At 48.2% G+C, this 22,047-nt stretch overlaps 1 protein-coding gene across 11 annotated transcripts in view; it reads right to left on the bottom strand.

The window, feature by feature from the left end:
• The window catches only part of EP400 (E1A binding protein p400), a 109,773-nt gene that overhangs the window by 54,391 nt on the left and 33,335 nt on the right, over positions 1-22,047 (bottom strand). For all 11 annotated transcript variants that reach the window (XM_047762190.1, XM_047762184.1, XM_047762182.1 and 8 more), the window contains 14 exons: positions 21,421-21,606; positions 19,459-19,599; positions 18,595-18,673; positions 17,822-17,871; positions 17,222-17,279; positions 16,292-16,381; positions 11,719-11,826; positions 10,395-10,585; positions 9,961-10,138; positions 5,118-5,254; positions 3,590-3,759; positions 3,064-3,238; positions 2,821-2,957; positions 1,187-1,373 (listed from right to left, as the gene is read on the bottom strand). In XM_047762190.1, the coding sequence (XP_047618146.1) occupies positions 1,187-1,373; positions 2,821-2,957; positions 3,064-3,238; positions 3,590-3,759; positions 5,118-5,254; positions 9,961-10,138; positions 10,395-10,585; positions 11,719-11,826; positions 16,292-16,381; positions 17,222-17,279; positions 17,822-17,871; positions 18,595-18,673; positions 19,459-19,599; positions 21,421-21,606 (1,887 nt within the window). The remainder of the gene's footprint in view (positions 1-1,186; positions 1,374-2,820; positions 2,958-3,063; positions 3,239-3,589; positions 3,760-5,117; positions 5,255-9,960; positions 10,139-10,394; positions 10,586-11,718; positions 11,827-16,291; positions 16,382-17,221; positions 17,280-17,821; positions 17,872-18,594; positions 18,674-19,458; positions 19,600-21,420; positions 21,607-22,047) is intronic.

Here is a 22,047-nt window from a genome sequence, read left to right on the forward strand (position 1 = left end):
AAAATCACTACCTACAAAAGATCTCCCTGGCTCCACTGGTATCCTGAGGTAACCCGTTTCTGACTCATCAATATTTCTATGGCTCAATTTTCCTCTTAACAAAGAAGACATGTTGAGTAGCAATCACAACGTTAACTACATTAACTCACCTGCATGCCGCTTACCAACCAGGCCCTTTCTCAGGTCATCACATACGCTGACTTACTCCTCACAACCTCTGTGTGCTAAGGAAACTGAGGCAGACCGATCACCCGAAGCTGCGCTGCTGGAGAGGCTGAGCCAGGACCCGCACCCCTGCAACCTGGCCCCAGGGTCCCTGCCCTGTCCACACCTTGAACCTGCACAAGCCTACCCAAGTCACAAAGATGGTTCCAAGCTGTTTTTTCCCCACATCTGCAGGACCTCAGGTCCCTCATCCCCTGGGGTGGAGGATGCGAAGAGGAACTCAGACGCCAACCTGCCAGCTGCTGGCTGGTCCTGGGCAAGCACCGGGCCTCCCGTGTGGAAGCCAGAGCAGGACTGACAGCCCCAGGAGAGGGCACAGCCTGCCTGCTGAGACCCAAGAGCATAGCACATCTGTGCTCACAACCACCCAACCTAACCAATGACTTTTGCTTTAAAATTTTTGGTTTTGTAAAAATAACTTTTATCGTCCAAAAATTCAAACACAGAAATGTATACAACTATAATTTTTTTTTGGTTAAAAAATAACCAATGACCAATGGAGACCTGCTGTATAGCACAGGGAACTCTACCAGATATTCTGTGATAACCTATATCGGAAAAGAATCTGGGAAGGAACTGATGTGTGTACACATATAACAATCACTATGCTGTACAAGAGAAATTATCACAACACTGTAAATCAACTATACTTCAATAAAACTTTAAAAAATGGAAACAAACAAACAAATTTCCACCACCTAGGGAAAACTGCTAACGTTTTAATAAAAAGGCCTGGGCCTCTCCCAGGCCTCCGACCACTGCATGTGAGGGCACCCAGGTCCTGCAGTCCTAACTCCCGCTTCCCTGCTCCTCACAGCCAACCCTCCCCACATCCCTCACACTGGGCTGGCCCTTTAGGGTCAACTCCCAAGCGGGTTCTAGGTCAGGGGGAAGGTATGTCACAGACATCCCAGTGCTGCCCAGCACCAGGCCATTTCAAGTTGAGACAGACTACCCTCACCTTCCAAAAGTCTCTGTCGAGTGCCTTCAGGATGAGGGAGGCTGAGCGGTACTGCAGCGGCCCTGCCGTGTACGAGGACTCCGGGAGCCGGGGTTCCACCAGCCCGGGGTGGTTGCAGATCCGCTGCAGCCTTAGCAGGATGCTCAGCACGTCCACAAAGTGCCCACTCTTCAGGGCTTCCTGGGTCCTGTGAGGGAAGAGACACAAGTGCTGCCATCTGCTCCCAGCTAATTCCTTGCCCCAGGTCCGAACTGCACATCCTCTTGGATGTGCTCAGGCAGCAGTGATGTGGGGCGTTCATATCCAAGCCCACCTGGTGACGTTGCTGCTCTCAGGCTGGCTCACTGCCCCTTCAACATGATGGGAGGCTAGAAAGCCAGGGTGAGGGCCAGGCAGGGCCATCCACTGGTGCCAGGACCCAGTGAGGAGGTAGAGCCACGGACCTAACACCGGGCTGGGGAGCCCCAGAAAAGCAGTCAGAGAGCACAGAGTACCCAGCAGCTAAGGTCAGAAGGCGCCGTGGAGGATGGGGCAGCTGGCCTGCGGTGACCCAGGAGCAGAGGGGGTGGGATGGGGAGAGGAGAAGGACAAGGAGGTGGCGAAGAGGACAGACTGGGCCGTAGAGCACGGTCCTGAGAGGAAAACCTCGGGGAGGCCTGAGAGCAGTTCTACCCACATTGAGTGTGTGGTGCTCAAGTGACAGCGCAGCGGCCCAGACTCGCTCAACTCAGTGGCTGCGGTCAAGCACATGGTCTCCCCCAGAGCCTCAGCCCCACAATGGTTGTGCCTGGGCCCCACACCGTCACCCTCCATGTCCCTAGCATGGGGGGAGGGGCAGGTGAGCCAGGTGAGCAGCCTGTCAGGTCAGCCCTGGTACAGAAACACGGGAACTCGTTCTGGAATGCTGGGCCCCCTCAGGCTGATGAGGAGAGTCTGTGGGGAAACTGGTGAGCTCCGGGTGTGACCCCTCTTGGCCACTTGCGAGAAGACACATAAGGGTACAAGACTGAGCACAGATGTATCTAAAATCTTGACAGCTTTAACTCTATGTGCGTGTTTCTGTTTTTCCACCTAAATTCAGGAACGTGGGGAGAACATGAGTTCCCCTGTGTGGATCATGGAGAGGACAGGGTCCCTCCCTTCCGGGACCACCCACAGGCACAGGTGTCCCTGGGCAGCCAGGGGTCACGAAGGGGTGGCCACCTGGCATGGCAGAGCACACCTGCTCTATGATATGCACACTGTCCTCAGCCCCAGTCCTACAAGAGGCCACAAATGGATGGGCTGCCCACTCAGACCGGGTCTCCTGTATAAATCTAAACTAAAACACTGCGAGCCCAGCACTGAGGCGGGGGACACACACACACACTCCACTATACCCGGGTTAGCTCCACCTAGCGCTCTGAGACGGCAAGCAGAGCGGATCCAGACACAGGATCAGACCAGGGAGGGGACAGGCCAGGCGAGCCTGAGAGAACTGGACGTGTCCAAGAGACCCATAGCCACCAGGGCCTGGTGGGAGCATGGCCTCCAGCTCTGGGCGCCCATCCTCCCAGAAGGAGCCATTGTGAGGCCAGAGGGGTCTGGCTCCTTCCCGCAGGGAGAGTGACCCCGGGGCACAGACCTGCACTCACCCCGGCTGCAGGATGACATCCTCGTACAAGGCCTTCTGCCGGTTGGAAAGACGGCACTTCAAAACATGCTCGTATTTCTTTGTCAGCTGCTTCTCCACATCTCTCTTAGTCCTCCTCAAAATAAAAGGCTGTGTCACCTGAAAAAAAAACTATCTATGTGTCCTTTCCGAAAAGGACATCAGGATACTCCTGCGAAGGCGAGGAATTCTGCAATCAGGTGGCGGCCGTGGCAGCCACACGTACCCTGTGCAGCCGGATGACCACCTTGTGATAGTAGTCCTGGTTCTCCTCGCTGGGGGCTTTCAGGGGGAAGTGCAGGTAGGGTCTGGAGATGCCAGGGATGAGGAAGTGCACCATGGTCCACAGCTCCAGGAAGGTGTTGTGCAGAGGTGCGTCGATGAGTAGCAGACGCTGCTGACTGAGCACAGAAGGAGAGATGCTGTCTGAAATCCAAATATATCAAGCGAGGTGCAGAACTGCTTTCTCTGAAGATGTTTAGGAAAAGGGATGATGATTTTAAGGAGCACCCACACCCCCGTGTGCATGCACACATATTCGCACACACCCTTGAATGAACGAAATGAGCGCTTTGGGGCTTTCTGGCTCAATGAACTAGGACAGAGGTACAGGGAACCCTAGAGGCCATATGGCCATTTTGTGTGCCTCTGCAATTTCCTCTGTTTCTCCCAAAGAACCCTTAGGTTAATCACGGCAGACCACTCAGCAGTGAGTGCCAGCACCCAGCACCCAGCACCCGGGGCAGCCAGACCTCTGCAGGGCGAACACAGCCTCCCAGTGCCTCTCGGTCATGCCCTTCACTCGCTGCATCTCGTCGATGACCAGGCACTTCCAGCGGGCCCTTGGGAAGGAGGCGTGGCCCCTGAAGAACTGCTTGTAGGAGGTGATGCAGATGTTGAAGCTGTTGGGCTCGCTCCACTCCTGCGGCACAGGAAGCAGGCCTCAGCCAGCTCTTCCCCAGCAAACCTGGAGAGCTGGCCTGTTCCCACCCACAGCCACTTCACTCCTCTCTTAGTAACTCGCTATCACCACACAGAGTTTTATGATCTTTTCCACCAGGAGTCTAAAGCACCTGTGCAGACAAATTAAGAAACTGCTTTGGAGGCATTAACAATTGCTTTTGCAAAAAAGAAAAAAGTTCCCGTCGTGGCGCAATGGTTAACGAACCTGACTAGGAACCATGAGGTTGCAGGTTCGATCCCTGGCCTTGCTCAGAGGGTTATGGATCCGGCATTGCCATGAGCTGTGGTGTAGGTTGTAGACGTGGCTCGGATCCAGCATTGCTGTGGCTCTGGTGTAGGCCAGCGACTGCAGCTCCAATTCGACCCCTAGCCTGGGAACCTCCATATGCCGAGGGAGCAGCCCTAGAAAAGGCAAAAAGACCAAAAAAAAAAAAAATTGCTTTTGGAAAACAGATTAGCACATAGTATCCTGAAGCTTTCAGAGAACATAATCTAAGTGAAGGAAAAACGTATTCAGAAGATGACAGGAAATGTGAATATCTATGTTTCAATTGACTGCATTATAAGTTTTGGGGGTTCTTTTTTGCCACAGCAAACAGTGACTTGATGTGGGATCTCAGTTCCCAGACTAGCGATTGAATCCAGGTTGCAGCAATGAAAGAACTGAGTCCTAACCACTAGACCACCAGGGAACTCTTGCATTATAAACTTTTAAAAAGCAAAGAAAGGGAGAGAGGAAGAAAGGAAGGAAACACACCTCAGGTATTTTACATTACCCAACACTGTACAACCAAAATTTTCTTGCTAATGAAAAATTGTGATCTATAACATACTTAGAATCTAGACAAGAAACTACTAGGCAGAAAAGAGTCCAAATTAATCTTAGAAGCTCATCTATTTGCCACAAATATTCCTAATAAACGCTTCCATGGGAATTTCATAGATTTATACTTCAGAACTCAGCACATTTTCTCATTTATGCCTGTGATAATCAAGAGGTCTGTAGTTTAAAAGGACGGCAGCATCTCCAGAGATCACTTGCGTTGTGGGGAAACCCCTTCACTTCCCTGGAAGTGAAAGTGATGCGTGCAGAAAAGAAGGCTATTTGCACTTCCCTGAAGGTAACAGCTGGTTTACCCGGTATATGTAGTCTATGCCTCAAAGGGCTCTAATTTCAGGGACAACTGGAAGGTCCGGTAACCCACAAATGAGAGATTTACAATAATTATAAGCATGTATTGACACTTGGAAGTTTGTCTTCTATAGCAATTAAAATGGTCTTCAGTTTAGTTCTAGTTCAACTTTAACATGAAATACCTGTCTCTTTGCTTTGAGTTCTCTATGGCTGCCAACATACAAGAGCGTTTTGAGGCCCGGACACCAGCGCTTCAGCTCGAGCTCCCACTTGAGTATGTTGCAGCTTCTCACAATGACAAGGTGAGGGCCCCAATTGCCTACAAAGAAAAGGAAATACAGGAGTTTCTTCTTTTTTCTTTTCTTTTTCTGCTCTTTAGGGCCACACCTGAGGCATGTGGAGGTTCCCAGGCTAGGGGCTGAATTAGAGCTGCAGCTGCCAGCTTTCGTCACAGCCACAGCAACACGGGATTCGAACCTCGTCTGCCACCTACACCATAGCTTATGGCAATGCTGGATCCTTAACCCACTGAGCGAGGCCAGGGATCGAACCCGCAACCTCATGGATCCTAGTCAGGATCATTAACCTCTGAGCCATGAAGGGAACTCCCGAGAGTTTCCTCTTTAACCAAAACCATCTGTCAGGTCCAGGTGAGGAGGTGTGTGTGGGAAGTCCCAGGGCGCTAAAGCAGATGTGCAGCAGGGTCATAGAGGCATCTTCTGCTTTCCCTACGAGGTAGCCACCACCATCAAAACAGGCTGCTCCCCTGCAGAAGTCTGTTGGCTCTAGGGGTCTGAGGTCACACCGGATGCACTCAATAGCAGGGCTGAGTGACTAATTACTCATTACTCGATGACTTGAACAGTTATTCAAAAACACGGTGACGCCTTAATGTAAGTTGGGGGGAAGAACTCTCATCAACAACGAACGCTCAGAAAGGAAGAGACCTCAGTCCACAGGCCCTGGAGCCCTGTGCCTATTGAGTGGGCCCCACGGTCACGCTCGTTGTAGTTTCCAACTGCTCGTCAGAACACACTCAAACGAACCCAAACACAGCGTCAATTTCATTTTTCAGAAAAATAAGGGTTTTTAAAATTATTAGACCCCTAGCCTGGGAATCCCACGTTGCTGTGGCTGTGGTGTAGGCTGGCAGCTATAGCTCCAATTGGACCCCTAGCCTGGGAACCTCCATATGCCTCAGGTGTGGCCCTAAAATGCATAAATAAATAAATAAATAAAATTATTAGAGCAATACACATAAATTTCTACTTCTGTGCTATAAAAAAACATAAGCCAAGTTAAAAGACAGAAATGGCAGACTTGGAAAAAATACCTACAACACACACATCTGTGGCTGCTACAGTATGTATGTGAAGTGCTACTGTTGATCCTTAAAAAGAACCACCCAAAATGGGAGAAAATATTTGCAAACAATATGATCAACAAGGGATTAACATCCAAAATATATGAAAAGCTTATAAAACTCAGTATCGAAAAAATAAACACCTCAATCAAAAAGTGGGCAGAGGACCTAAACAGACATTTCTCCAAAGAAGACATACAGATGGCCAATGAACACATGCAGAGATGCTCAACATCTCTATTAAAGAAATGCAAATCAAAACTACCTCCTCACATGGGTCAGAATGGCCTTCATCAAAACGTCTACAAGTGGAGTTCCAGTTGTGGCTCAGCGGGTTAAGAACCCAACATAGTGTCCATGAGGATATGGGTTCAATCCCTGGCCTCACTCAGCGGGTAAAGGATCAGGAGGTGTTGCCGTGAGCTGCAGCATAGGTCGCAGACGTGGCTCAGTTCCCAGGTTGTTGTGGCTATGGTGTAGGCGAGCGGCTGCACCTCCAATTCAACCCCTAGCCTGGAGAACTTCCATATGCCATAGGTACAGCCCTAAAAAGAAAAAAAGTCTACAAGTAATAAATGCTGGAGAAGGTATGGAGAAAAGGGAACCCTCCTGCACTGTTGGTGGGAATGTAAACTGATGTAGCCGCTATGGAGGACAGTATGGAGGTTCCTCAAAAAACTAAAATGAGAGTTGCAACATGGTCCAGCAATCCCACTACTGGGTATATATCTGGAAAAAACAAAAACTCTACTTTGAAAAGAGACATGCACTCCAACATTCACAGCAGCATCATTTATAAGAGCCAAGACATGGGAGCAACCTAAATGTTCACCAACAGACAAATGGATAAAATGTGGTGCACACACACACACACACACACACACACGTACACACAATGGATTATTACTAAGCCTAACAAAGAATGAAATAATGCCATTTGCAACAACATAGATTGACCTAGAGAATTATCTTACTAAGTGAAGTAGGTCAGAGAAAGACAAATGTCATATCAGATCACTAATCTGTGAAGTCTAATAAATAATATAAACAAATCTGTATACAAAATAGAAAAAAGGCTCACAGACACAAACTTCTGGTTACCAAAGGGAAATTAGGAGTATGGGATTAACAGATACAAAATACTATACATAAACAGATATAAGTAATAAGATTACTGTCTAGCACAGGGACCTATATTCAGTATCTTGTAATAACCTGTAAGAGAAAAGAATCTGAAATATATATATGTATATGTATAACTGAATCACTGTGCTATACTCTACTTCAATTAAAAAAAAGAATGCCAAAAAAAAAAAGAATTGCCCAAGAGGAAATGAACAAGGAAATGTACAGAAATCACACAAAGGAAAAAATACAAGTGGAAAACAAACTCTGAGAGGCACAACCTCACCAGGAGGGAAATGGAACTCAACCCCAGGTGTTCACTAGGATTTAGCACTTTGTCCCATTTCTGGAAAGGAACAAAGTATCTATGTATGTGTTTGTGAACATGTCTGTTTACACTGGATGAAGTGAGGCTGAGCACACACCTTGTGGTCACTGCTGAGGATGGAAGCAGGTGGGAAAAGGTGGTGAGTTTGTGAGGGACTATAATTGTGTGAACTTATCAGAACCCCCGACTCAAAGTCTCCTGAGGAACCCAAGGACACTGGGCCACACAGGGAGCCAGGTCCAAGGTGGGTCACGCCTGGTCTATCCAAGTGCCCAAGTGGAGCAGTCAGGACCCGCCCACTTTCTCCCAGCACAACAACCTTACCAACAGCGGGCCCAGCACAAAAGCAACTGAGTGACCCCTCCACACTCCCTCCGATACCTGCAGGGCTCTACTGCGGAAGAGCCAGGCCCCTGGCTCTGTGCACCCCCACCCCTGCACCAGCCTCAGCACTGTTCCATGGACACACCTGCTACCACTTCAGCCTCTGAACCCTCCATCTCCCTGAGCCCCCCTGCTCCGGATGGCCATGGCTTTCCCCTGCCTCTGCACACTGTATAAAGTGCCCGGCTCTCCCACATTTCCAATTCACTGTCCGAGCCCAGAGTGGGCCCCCTGGCGGGGGTGGGGGTGGGTGCTTTGTACTCTTCACAGATGCACCCTCAGTGGCTGGTTCAGTGCTGAGAATGGGGTAGGTATTAGGTAAGTACCTGTAGTAGAATTCATTCATTTGTTCAATCCATTTGTTCTATTAATGAAATAAAATCTCTTACTTCTGGCAATGTACACTGCTTCCACTTTTTTTACTATTATAAACACAGCAACGAACACTTTTTTCACCTAAACAATAAAATAGTAAGACAAGGTACTTCCCCATCTTGAGATAACTGTATCTATTAAAACTCACTTTGAAGTACCACACTGAAGGCTGTGTGGTACTGGGTCAAAAAAGGGAAACATAGTAACACAAGAACAAAGGTCCCAAAGTTGATCCATTTGTATTCAAATTCATGTGAAATCAAGTAAGCTTTCAAAACCAAGGGTAAAGAAGAGTTATTTACTGAAGACACTAAGGCAACTGCTTACCAATGGGAGGGACCGAGAGAAAGAAACTTCCCCCAGGCTGAAGGAATCATAACCCGCTCTACACATCTGGACCCCCAACCAACCTACCCAGATGCCAAGGCCCTCCTCACTTAGGCAGGCCCTTTATTTCTCAAGCTCCACCGTGAAGGAAGCTGACGTGTCTGTGCTTCCCCACTAAGGAGAGGGTCCACGGCTCACCTCCAGGTGTTCCGCAAGATGAGGCCTACCACACCCTGTCCTGTGTTAGAGACTCGGGCATTTGCTCTTCTACAGCCACAGGCACAGAGCGGGGACCAGGCGGGCACCACACAGGCCGAGCAGGCACGGAACGCAGGCTCGGCAGTTGAACAGCAGTGGAGAGACTGCGGCCTGCTGCGCCCTCCACCCTAACAGTGGCAGAGGAACCAGGCAGCAGAGCAGACTGCGGGGGCGGATCCATGCCTCTGCGCAAGGAAGATGGTGGTAGGCCCAGAGCACTACCCCTCAAGCCGGTGGCAGGAGGAATGCTCACAACCAGCCTGTGGGCACCAGGAGGTGAGAGCGAGGCCGCCTGCACTGCTGTCCACATGCTGACAGGCCACAGGGCCATAGAACCTCAAAGTCTGAGATGTGGCCTGGTGGGTCTCGCACTACGTCAGACTCTGAAAAAACGGTCAGTTACTCGATCTAGTGTTTACTGTTTGTTTCACTGGTGCTTCTGAGCCCCGTCTCCAGAGTCCTGGACCATAGCATGGAGCAAAGGAGCAAAGAAAAGGCCTCTCCCCACCCTCACACCAGATGCACTGCTCATAGTGCAGTCTCAGCAAACTGTTCAAAAAACAACAAGCTCTGGAGTTCCCGTCGTGGCTCAGTGGTTGACAAATCCGACTAGGAACCATGAGGTTGCGGGTTCGATGCCTGGCCTTGCTCAGTGGGTTAAGGATCCGGCATTGCCGTGAGCTGTGGTGTAGGTTGCAAACGCGGCTCGGTTCCCGCACTGCTATGGCTCTGGCGTAGGCCAGTGGCTACAGCTCCAATTAGACCCCTAGCCTGGGAACCTCCATATGCCGCGAGAGTGGCCCAAGAAAATGGCAAAAAGACAAAAACAAAAAACAAAAAAACCCCCCAAAAAACAAGCTCTTACCTTCATTACAAGCTAGGTGGGCAAAAAAAGCAATGATCTGCACCGTTTTACCAAGCCCTGCCTCATCTGCCAATATGCCATTGAGGTTCTTTCGGTAGAGCTTGGCCAGCCAGTCCAGACCAATCTTCTGGTAATCTCTGAGTGCGCCGTACAACAGAGACGGAGCGGTCAGCTTCACCTGCAGGGGCAGATGGGCCAATAACCATGAGAACTTTTTCTCCAAAGGGAAGCCAGATCAGTCATATGATGAGCCTACTACAAAGCCACAAAAACACTTTACAGGTAACAGAGAAGGAGGGGTCGGCACTTGCTTTCCTGACAACTTCTGCAGGTGAGCTAGAGCATGTGTGGGAGCAGCAGGCGCCCCCACCTCATGGCGACGCCATCCCTCATGCAGAGGGGTACAGCGCCTCACCCCAGGGTGCAGGCCTCACCCCGGTGCTGATCCGGGCACTGCCCTTGGGCAGGACGGCTTCAGCCACGGCGGTCACTTCTGCAATGTCCTTTGTGTGAGGTTTCCCGACATTCACTCTCTCTGCGGCTTTAAACTGGTCCATGATGAACAGTGAGTCTATGAGAACCACATCCTTCCGGCTCTCCCGGTCACCAGAGCAGTCTTCCATGTCTGTGAACAACGGAAGAAAGAGATTGGCTGGATTGGAGACTCCTGGGAAGGTATGATGAGCCCAGGAGGGGAGTCAGGGGGAAGTCTACAGAACCCAAATACTTCAAATACAAAATTAAGCAGCAATTTTTCAGTCTTTAATCCACCTTACATAGCTAACAATACTATCTAGATAAACAAGTACAAACACTTATGAAACTATCAAGTGCAGGGCCACTCTGGAAGGCCTTTGGGTGAAGTTAGAAAATCTCTGTATAACAATCAATAGCGAGTATCACTGATAAATGTATGGCCATTGAAGGGTTTAGTGACTGCCCCCACCCCCACCCCCAGCACCACCAAGAAAGAAAGAATTAGAAGCATCTCAGTTTAGGAGTTCTCACTGTGGCTCAGTGGTAACAAACCCGACCAGTATCCTTGAGGATGTGGGTTCGATCCCTCGCTCAGTGGATTATAAGAATTTGGCATTGCTGTGAATTGTGGCATAGGTTGCAGATGCAGCTGGGATCTGGTATTGCTGCAGTTGTGGTATAGGCTGATGGCTGCAGCTCCGATTTGACCCCCTGGGAACTTCCATATGCCGTGGGTGTGGCCCTAAAAAGCTGAAAAAAGAAAAAGAAGCATTTCGGTTTGGGCAAGCAAGGGAGCTGCTAGCCCCTCTAGTCTTGCTCTAGCAAGGGGTCCAGAAAGCCCTGGCCTCCGCACAGGACTCTGCCAGGCTCCTCCCTGCCAACCTCCCCATGGGCAGCCATGTCTAATGACCAGAGCAGGCAGGATGAAAACAAGAATAAGTAGACTTCCTGGCATAGTCTGTGTGTGTGCTTGAAACATCATAACACAGCCTGAACAAATATGATAAAAATCTGGAACCATAAAACAATGAATTTTATAAATCTGGAGGAAAGTATTTCTACATCATTGACCACTTAAGCAAGTACTCTGATATTTATGCGAGTTAATCAATAAAAATAAAAAGCACAGAATAAAACTACTAATATAAAATTGCACATTAAATATATTTTCATCAGACTAAAAGAAATGAAGAGAATTCTTAAACTGTTCTAAGCATGCTTCCTGTTAATATTTTGGCTTCTGTTCTCAAAGCTAAATTCTTCAAAGATGTTAAAACTGACCTTCTTCTTCACTTGTCTCGTCACTGTCAGGTTTAGGTTGGGGCCACTGGAAATTCGGCAGAAAGGCACCTTCATACAACTTCATCAAATCAATTAAGGGCAATTCAGCTAGAAAAGGTTGTAAGAAGAAAGACTATTTGATACCAACAGTGTCAGCTGGGAAGAAAACAGTCAGGAAAAGGGCCCTTTCATATACAGTTGACTTGAACATCCTGGGGGTTGGGGTGGGGACTCTGTGTAGACGAAAATCTGCATATAACTTACAGCCCACCCTCCTTATATGAGGTTCTTCCATAATCGACTGACCGTGGGTCGTGCAGGACTGTAGTATTTACCACTACTGTAAGAGAACGGGCAGTTCACACCCATGTTGTTCAAAGCTCAACTGTGTACTCTTTTTCCCAGCTTTAAATTAATTCCTTGGGGAAAGTATGTATTTTCTAAAAGCATATTTATTTTTTCCAAAAACTATTAGTAATGATTGCCCACTACTGATACACAGGATAAGGTATTTTCTTTGTGAAGATGACATCTATGAAATGAAGAAATTAAACTTTTCTTCATAAAAGGACAAATATTTCTAAAATAATCTAATAAATGCACAGTAAAATCTATATATTAATATATGGAAAAAACTATTGATGGAAATAATTGCTGGCTAAGATACATAAAAATACAAAACACCAAATAAAAGTAAAAAATAAAACATAAATGTTTGAAAGGCATGATAAAAAATTATTACAGACTTTTTGCAGAAAGAGCTCACTCTAATTGATTAACCCATCACTCTAAAGGCCCAATCACAATGGGCAAAGACCATGGAGCTGTTTCATACACAAAAGACTATAAAGGGCTCATTAAGTTTTTTATTTATTTTTTTAAATTTATTTTTTGTTTTGTATTTTTTTAGGGCTGCACTGGCGACATATGGAAGCTCCCAAGCTACGGGTCAAATCAGAGCTGTAGATGCCAGCCTATGCCACGGCAACACAGGATCCGAGCCGCACCTGCGACCCACATCACAGTTCACGGCAACACAGGATCCCCAGCCCACTGAGGAAGGCCAGGGATCAAACCCACGTCCTCATGGTTACTAGTCAGATTGTTTCCTCTGTGCCACAGTGGGCACTGCCTCATTAAGTTTTTAAAACAGAGTATCTCTAGAAATCAGTGCACAATTTGTCATCCATCACACTAGCAACCACCTTAAAAACCAAATGCTGGACAAACAGAATGAGTCAACACTCTCAACATTGGCATAAACAGGCTTAATTTTGGAAACCAGTATGAAAAGCTAAAGAGCTTTAAATTTCATGCTCTCTACCCTCGTTACTTTCCACCTTCATGAGTCTGTCTGTGACCTGTGACATGGGAGTTATTCTCATGTATGTTATATACCAATAACACCTGTGGTCAAAATAACGAATGCCACACAGACATACCCCAAAAGAACAGTATTAAAGACACTATTCATGAAGACTAGTAACAATTCAGTGACTTCATTTGCTTGTGATTCAAACTATTCATCACATGGGCCTGATGGGTAGATATGTGATAAAAGCAAGTAAAACCTACCTGTAGAAGGTAGGTGGTGGGTATATGCGTGATCATAATAAGGTTTTTTAACTTTTCTGTATGTCTCAATGTTTTCATAACAAAACGCTGAGAAATGTATACATACATCATACAATGGCTATCAAAGTAGGGGAAAAAAAGGTGAAACAACAGAAAAACTACTACAATAATAACACACTACAGTAAGGTGTCTTGGAACAAATTTAATTCACAAAAATCAACAGCCTTCATACATATAAACTAGTTTGAAGACATAAGGGGAGAAAAGATTCTATCTAGATAGATAAATACTGAGAATTAGGGCTTTAAAAATTTCACATCTACATAAAGAAAGCGTTGAAAGATTTGTGAGGGGCGAGAGAGGCAAGCTGACGGGGAAGAAGCATCCCAGGAATGAAGACGAGGCATCACAGAGGCTATGGCAGCCAGCCCCAAAGACATAGCTCTCGTGGTCACAGCCTGGTCATCCCGGGCTGGCCAGGGCTAACCAGGGTGCTCACCCAATGGTGTGAAGCAACAGTGAGTAGCTTGCGGGGCTCTGCTGTAGCAGACACAGCCACTGGTGGATCCCAGCTCTGGGGGGACCAGCTGCCACACCACCCCATCATGAGGATGCTCAAACAGCCACCCCAGATGTCTCGGTGGGAGGGACTGGGCTTGACCACCAACAGCCAGCCCACCAATGGCCGCGTCTTCCCATAGCCCGGGACTCCTGCCCTGCAGGAAGTGGCTGAGGCGCTAAAGCACCAAGCCACCACAGACTCACGTAAGTCACAGACGTACATGGGAATGAGAGCAACAATAGAAAAGAAGGTGAAGCTAGAAGGCTAAGAGGAGAGAGAAGACGGACACTGGATTTGACCCCAGCAGTAGTGACTGACCACTGCAACCTACTGCCTTTCTGCAGGACAGCGTCCCTCTTGAATCAAGAACAAGCCAAAGGTGTCCACCACCAGCGCCTCTACTTCTACACTTTCTCCTAAGGAACAGTAATAAAAGGACCAGGATCATAAAGGAAAAACAGTTACTCTCCAGAGACGAAGCAGTTGTATACACAGAAGCAGGTGAGAGTTCAGCAGAGTTGCTGGATTTAAGGGCAATACATAAAAAAACCCTGCATTTCTACGTACCAGCAACAAATTTAAAATGTTATCTTATAAAATATACCATTTACTGTAGCTCAAAACAATATAATGCACCTAGTAATCCAATAAGAAATATGCAATCATAAAATGTTAGTGAAAGCTATTTAGGAAGACCTAAGTAAATGGAGAGAATAGACTGGAAAAGCTCCAGTTCATAAAGGTGCAATTCTCACCAAACGGCCACTCATTCAACCACATCTGAATCAAAATTCCCAACAAGTTTTTCTCTGAAACTTGATGAGCTGATTCTGAGATGGACCTGAAACAGGCCCAAGACAGTCAAGACTCTCCTAAAAAACAACGAGGCAGAAAGACTTCCCAAGCCAGATCTCAAGATTTATTATAAAGCTAGAATAATCAAGAGTGTGGTATTGGTACAAACCGACCAATGAAACAATAAATGTCCCAGAAAGAGCCATGCATATCAGGAAAACTAATGTCTGAACTGCCACTGAGGAAGGAAGGGCTTTTCAAATGGCTCTACGGAGTTCTTGCTGTGCCGCATGGGGATCAGCAGCATCTTGAGAGTGCTGGGATGCAGGTTTGACCCCTGGCCCAGCACAGTGTGCTTAGGATCGGGTGTTGCTGAAGCTGCAGCCTAAGTCACAACTGCAGCTTATATCTGATGATCCCTGGCTCAGGAACTCCATATGACACAGGGCAGCCAAAAAAAAAAACCAACAAATAAATGGCACTGGGACAATGAGCTATCCATTTGGGAAAACAAGGAACTGCACTTTTTTTCCCCCTTTTTATAGCCACACCTGGAAGTTCCCCAGCTAGGGGTTGATTTGGAGCTACAACGGCAGGCCTATGCCGCAGCCACAGCAACAAAGAATCCAAGCCACATCTTCAACCTGTGCTGCTACTTGAAGCAAGTCTGGCCAGGGATTGAACCCACATCTGCACAGAGACAACACCGGGTCCTTAACCTGCTGAGCCACAACGGGAACTCCGGGAAATGAACTCTTATTTCACACTAGAGACAAAAGCAATTCTTGATGGATTAAAGGCATCATATGAAAATCAAAAACATTTTTAGACAATACAGGAAGATAACCTTGTGACCTTGAAGTAAGAAGTTTGTTTTTAACAAGACTGACAAACTCAACTACACTAAAATTATGGATACCTGCTCCTCAACCGGCACCATAAAGAGAATAAAGACAAATACAACAAACTAGGAAGGGTCACTATGACACATATCACCACCAAGGAAAAGTATTCAGACCATAAGAACAACACCCACAGTCAGAACAGAGAAGAAAACCCAAGACCAAATGGGCAAAGACTTTTGACTTGGAAACCCTTGAAAAGAGGCTGCTCCTCAAGGTCACCAGAGACAAGGCCTCGCTGCCTCCACCCCACCGCTGGGGGACTTCAAGAGCTGCTGGGACCATGGTGGGCGCCAGCCTCGTGTGTGCATGCCTCGCAGCCCCACCTCTGCTGAGCACAGGTGCTCGCACCCATATGCACAGGAAACATAAGAGTACCGCACACACCATCTGTGAGGATGGAAGCAAAGGAACCACCGGAGCGCCCAGCAATAGCACAACTGATAACCTGTGATGTGTTTACACAAGCAACACTGATCAGCAGCGAGAATTAGTTAATTTAAAGCAACATAACAATAAGGACGAAACCTGGGAACAGAACTGAGAAACTGAGCGGGTGGACCAGTGATCCCGCTTATCCAAAGTTTCAACGCACGTGGGCAAAGCAGTCCATCCAGCGTGCTGAGGGAATGATAAACACCAGATCCAGGCCTCCCGGCAAGGGAGAGAGAACACAGCTGGCTGCACTGCACGCCGTCTATGGGGTTGTGTCTAACAGAGCAGTTTCAGGAGGCTTACCTTCTTTGGCTAAGTTAGATAGTTCTGTTTGGTGATCCACAGCCCCCTCATTTGCTTCTTCCTCTTCGATCGTCTCCTCCTCGTCTTCCACTGAAACAGTTATCACCACATGTCAGTCACCATCTTTGCAATCATTCACAAAACATTACAAGGTTTCACAACTGTTCTGCACAGGTATTAGAGAAGTTAAAAATAAGTCTTAAATCCGGGCTTAAATTCAGGTTAAATCTGGAAATGGCAGTTTATTAAGTGAACAAAAAACCACGGACCATACTTTCTCTTCCGTTGCAGGGTGTGAAGTACAGCCTGGTTTTCATTACATAACAAACCTACTTAGACAACAGGGAGTGATTGGAAACTTCTTGTCCACCAGCAGGGCCCCACTACAGAAAAATCCACAAGCCTCTTGTCTGGCATTACTATGAATTTGCCATCACCCATATCAGAGGATTCCCAAGCTCAGCTGTCCCGTGCAACCACTGTCCCCGTCTCAAACCAGCCTCAGCCCTGTACCCTAGCCCTGGTAGCACCCACAGCAGAACTCCACCTGCCACGGCCACCTCTCTGTCTGAGTACAGGCCTTCCACAGCAGGCCTTCCCAGGTGGACCGCACCTCCTCTCCCACCGGCCCCAGCCCCTCTCAGCTGATTCCTTCCCATCAACATGCCTGCCCCCTCCCTTACCAAGGCACATGCGTGGGTGCGCGCACACACACACAATCCAACACGCTCCCTCTTCCACAAGCCAACTCCTTGTGTCTTCAGTGCAAAACCCCACCATCCACCAAGGTGCCAGCCCCCAACCACACAAGCCCCTGAGCCACAGGACTCGCTGGTGCACGCCATGCTGGGTGGGCCCTGGCAGCACCGAGTGTGATGGCACCTGTGGTTTCAGAGCAGCCACAGACAGCTAAGAGCATGGGGGACAGACCTTCATCATCAGTTAAGGATGTGCTAGCTCTTCTCTTTCTTCCAGATGTCCCTGAATCCTGGAACACAAAACACAAATCGAAAGCATGAGATCCGAAAACATAGAGTGAGAAACCAAAGCAGAAATGTCCACTTTACATGCACTCGGGAAGACAAGGGGGAGCCTGTGACCAGCGTGTGGGTCACCATCCGCCACCAGTTACAGGAAAGGTGCAAGGTGGTGGAGGAGCAAGACTAAACCCACTCACTGTGCTCATTGCATCTCCCCAAACCACCAAGTAACACCCTAGGTGAGCCTAAAGCTACAAAGAGCCAGATTTGTGCCCAAAGTAGACTGCTTTTATACTGAAAGGGAGCACGAGTCATATCTACATATTTCTCCAAATAAAATGAGTAACTCCACTTTGTCAGACACTATTTTTTCTTTCTGGCAGCACCCACAGCATATGGAAGTTCCCCGGCCAGGGATCAAACCCATGCCTCAGCAGTGACCACGCCAGATCCTTAAGCCACTGAGCCACCAGGTAACTCCCCGACACTATTTCCCTTACACTGCTTCCATTCTCTTATATGGTGAGGTGACAGACAGTCCTGAACTTACCAGGAAGTTCTCCGATAACACATCGAGTCCCTTAGATCTCAACTCTTTTCCTAAAGAGAGAAGTAACATGACTGTTTTCACTAAGGCTGTGGAGGAAGTGACATCCCTCCCACACACCAAGGCCCCTCCACCCCCGCCCCTCCTCCTGCCAACACAGGGTGGCACAGCACCAGCCGAACCGCCACACCTGCTGGGTGGGTGCGCTGGCAGCTCTTAACACTGCTGCTTCCACAGGAACCCAGAAGTCTCCAACTGGGCCAAATTTCTATTTCATGATTTGTATGATCTCACAGTTCTGTGGCTTTCAACACTGGCCACCTCTCCACCTCAGTCTCCCCATCAATAAAAGAGAGGCATCCCCCATCCCCCAGTTCTCTCAAAACCCTCTCCCCACAGTGAAGGCCGCCTCCCTCCATCAGAGCCTGGCCAACAATAGGGAGCTACTATGAAGACTTCAGAAGGTGCCCAACAGCTAGATACAGGGATCCTGGGGGCACAGCCCTCGGGGTTCACTCCCCATCCAGGGACTGGCCACAACGGACAGGCTCAGAACCTCAGCTTGGAGAGTGCCCCAAAGTTAATCAACCTGGGGGTACTGACTCATACAAGTGAACCTCAGAAGAACTGAAACAGGCAGCTACAGGATCAGGCTAAAGAAAACGACCTCCCCAGGCAGGTGTCGTGGGGACTAAATGTTACAAGGCGGTGGTGAGCAGAGAATCAAAACAAACATAATCTGCAGAAGGTGAAGGCTTTTTTAAAAAACACTGTACCTTTCCTGGAAACTTTCTGTAAATGTAAAGCCTTTTTCCTTTTTTCTTCTAATTCTACTTGTAGTTTTATTTCCACGACCTAAACACAAAGAGTTAAATAAATAGGCATATTATTAAAGACGTAAATTACAAGAGTTCTGTATATGAACACAGGAACACTCACAAGTGTAGTCCAAAAGCACAGCTGTCCCAGCCTCATTTCAAATTAGCCTTGACCCTGGAACAACATGGCTTTGAAATGTACAGGTCCACTTTCGGGCAGATGTTCTGAACAGTAAATACTACAGAACTACACGGACTGTGGTTGGCTGAATGTGCTGATGTGGAAGCACAGATACAGAGGGCAGATTATAAGTTGTGTGCAGATTTTCAACTGCATGGAGGGTCAGAGCCCTTAACCCCGTGTTGTTCAGGCAGGTCACCTGAACTGCCGAAAGGAATGTTCTGTCTGGTACTTTCCCATTATTCTGTATCAACTACATCCTGCCCAAATGCCATCATGATGGTAAGATGAGAATTCTTTATTAAAAAGAAAGTGAGAAAGTAGCCATTCTGGAAGTAAGCTGCCTTTAGTGACCTGCACCAGTGCTAAAAAGAAGGACCCCTCACACAGGCTCACAAACATTACAGAGCACGCAGGTCATAGCCGATGTGTGTCCCGATGCACCCAGAGAAACACCGAGGAAGAACCAGGTCAAGTAAGGAGCCGGCAGTCCAGAGGTGCCAAGGCAGCTTGGGGACCTGGCCTTTCTGAGCGGCGCTGCAGGCACCAGCTGTGGGATTTCTCCACCACTCAGCTAGATGGCCCCACCAACCCTGACACAGTCTATGTTTTCAGGAGCCCACTAAAATTTCAGAATTTACCTGTTCAATATTTGACCAAAAATATTCTATTTCTCTAGCCGTTGACGCAGCTATTCGTCTTAGTCGGTTCTGTTCCTCTTTCTTTCCCCTTTCCTCACGAAGCTTCTTTTCTTCATGATGACGTGCTACAGTTCTGACAAGCTGGTAAATAAACATTCAAGAAAGATACCTAACATTTCTTTATAGACTCTTTCTCAACCTGTAACTGCATATAACTCCGAGATGCACCCTCATCTGCTCTAAGAGCACCCAGGGCAAACACTGATACCAGGAGAAACCACTGCCAACATTCTGCTTGACTATTCTGGAAGTGTTATTTTACCAAAGACATGTATTTTTCTCCAAGATGAATACCACACCGCTACAATCTTATTTCTCCTTTAATATATGATTAACATCTTTTGGGGATTCCCATTGTGCCTCAGAGGTAACGAACCCGACTAGTACCCAAGAGGGTTTGATCCCTGGCCTCACTCAGTGGGTTAAGGACCCAGCGTTGCTGTAAGCTGTGGGGTAGGTCACAGATGTGGCTCAGATCCCATGTTGCTGTGGCTGTGGCGTAGGCTGGCAGCTGCAGAGCTGATTCGACCCTTAGCCCAGGAACTTCCCGATGCAGCATGTGTGGCTCTAAAAAGACACAAAATAAAACTTTCTATCAATAAACACAGATCAAAATCCTTTCTAATGGGTATCATTTCCATTGTGTGAAGGCAGCACAATTTAATTCCTAGGTATGAAAAGAGTTGGGTTGGGATAATTCACATTTTTTAAAAAGATTTTGTTTAAAACTGCCAAACTGCTTTCTGGATTTTATACTCTTTACATCTGCCTAGCAGCACCTCAAAAAGGTACAGAGAAGCAACTTAGAAATGAACACACTTGAGTCCTAGCACTGAACACAGCACAGCTGCCACGTACCCCCGACCCTGGGGTGAGAAACATGCCAGAGGCAGGTAGACCCTGACACAGCCTCTGGCCAAATGACTCCAGGGCCTCGTCTGGGCTGGTGTACACCCCTCGCCCAAAGCCTCCTACTGCCTGAGGAGGAGGGACAGCAGGCAGCCACAGCTCACCGTACAGCTCCCTTTCAGTCCTGCTCTTCAGTGCCCATCCACCCGCCTTGTCCCCCACCCACTGCCCTGTCCAGCCCTGCATCCACATGCTCAGGACCATGTACCTTTATAAAAAAGGAAATGCTTAAGGAGCAATCTGGGTTTTTTCTGAAAGAACAAAGAATCTGATTTAAGACCTTTATACTGAGACCCTGCTGTTAACCCCCACCACCAGTCTCAGCTTTTCTCTACCAAAACTAGGTGGGGAAAGCGAGGGAAGGGAGGAGGACAGGCCAGGCACACAGGATGGATGGCAACCAGGCCAGTGATGTAGGGAGAAGAAGCAGGGCCTGGAGCTCTGCACATGTACACAAAACAGCTGCTCCGTACTCTGGGACCCATGATTTCTAGAAATCTGTCACTTTCTATGTCACCAGTACCAGTAGGAACACATCGGAGAGTGTCTCCCCAGGTGCCTGCTTTGGGGACAGACAGGAAGTAAATTCTAAGCCAGAATAGAGAGAAGCTGGACTGGAAGACGAGACAGCACGGAGCAGGCTGGCAGTGCGCAGCCGGGGGGTGCTGGGGACAGGTGCCTGGGCTGCCCACCAGCTGACCTGATCTGGGGGCTGCAGGCATCCTCAGGCCCACTGCCAGGAGAAACTGGCTAGAAAAGGAACCTAAACCCCAGGACAGACCTGCAGCAGGGGACGCCAGAGCACGAAGACACCCCTCAGAAATCAATCTCACAGCAGTCACCTCTAAACAACAGCAAAGCATTCTTCCACCCCATGAGTCAGGAATGACTTTAAAGAGTGGGGCTGGGAGACCTGCCATATGGAGCATTTTAAGTCTCTTAACACCACCCAGTGGTCACTGAGAACAGGGGAGGCCTGTGACTCACACCCACCTTCTTGGCAGCGGCCACCTTCCACCTCCTCTCCTGGGCAAAGTCTGTGGCCATCCACTGCATCTCCTCCAGCAGGTAGTCCCAATGCGATTTGGGCCGTGGGGCCTCCTGCAGTTTCGGCAGCCGCCTGAGAGACCACAGGCCTTCCTTCCTTAAATCTGCTATTCGTTGATGGATCTGGTTTTCCTGCAAGGAGTATGGGGATGGAGGGCGTCCAGCACACAACTGAGGGGCCTCCCATCAATTCACACCCCGATCCATGCAAACCTACTATGTGTGAGTCTCAGCAACAAAGAAAGAGCTGGACATCAAGACCAGAAACAGCTCTATGAGGAGCCCCTGCTGTGGGGCAACAGGGATCGGCAGTGTCTTGGGAGTGTTGGACCCAGCACAGTGGGTTAAGGATCCAACTGTTGCCACAGTTTACAGCAATGGCTGGATCCAAGCTGCAGCTTGGATCTGATCCCTGGCCCAGGAGCTCATGTGCCACAGGGCGGCCAAAAACAAAATAAAACGAAAACAAAAACAGCTCTACAAGAGGCCAGAGGCATGGACATGCAACCAGGAGGAGTCCTGGGAGCAGCTGAAGCTGCAGTCCTGCCCCATCCTGGAAATACCGGACAGAGC

Source organism: Phacochoerus africanus, chromosome 15 (assembly GCF_016906955.1).
Source record: "Phacochoerus africanus isolate WHEZ1 chromosome 15, ROS_Pafr_v1, whole genome shotgun sequence".
In the NCBI taxonomy this organism is placed as follows: Eukaryota; Metazoa; Chordata; class Mammalia; order Artiodactyla; family Suidae; genus Phacochoerus; species Phacochoerus africanus.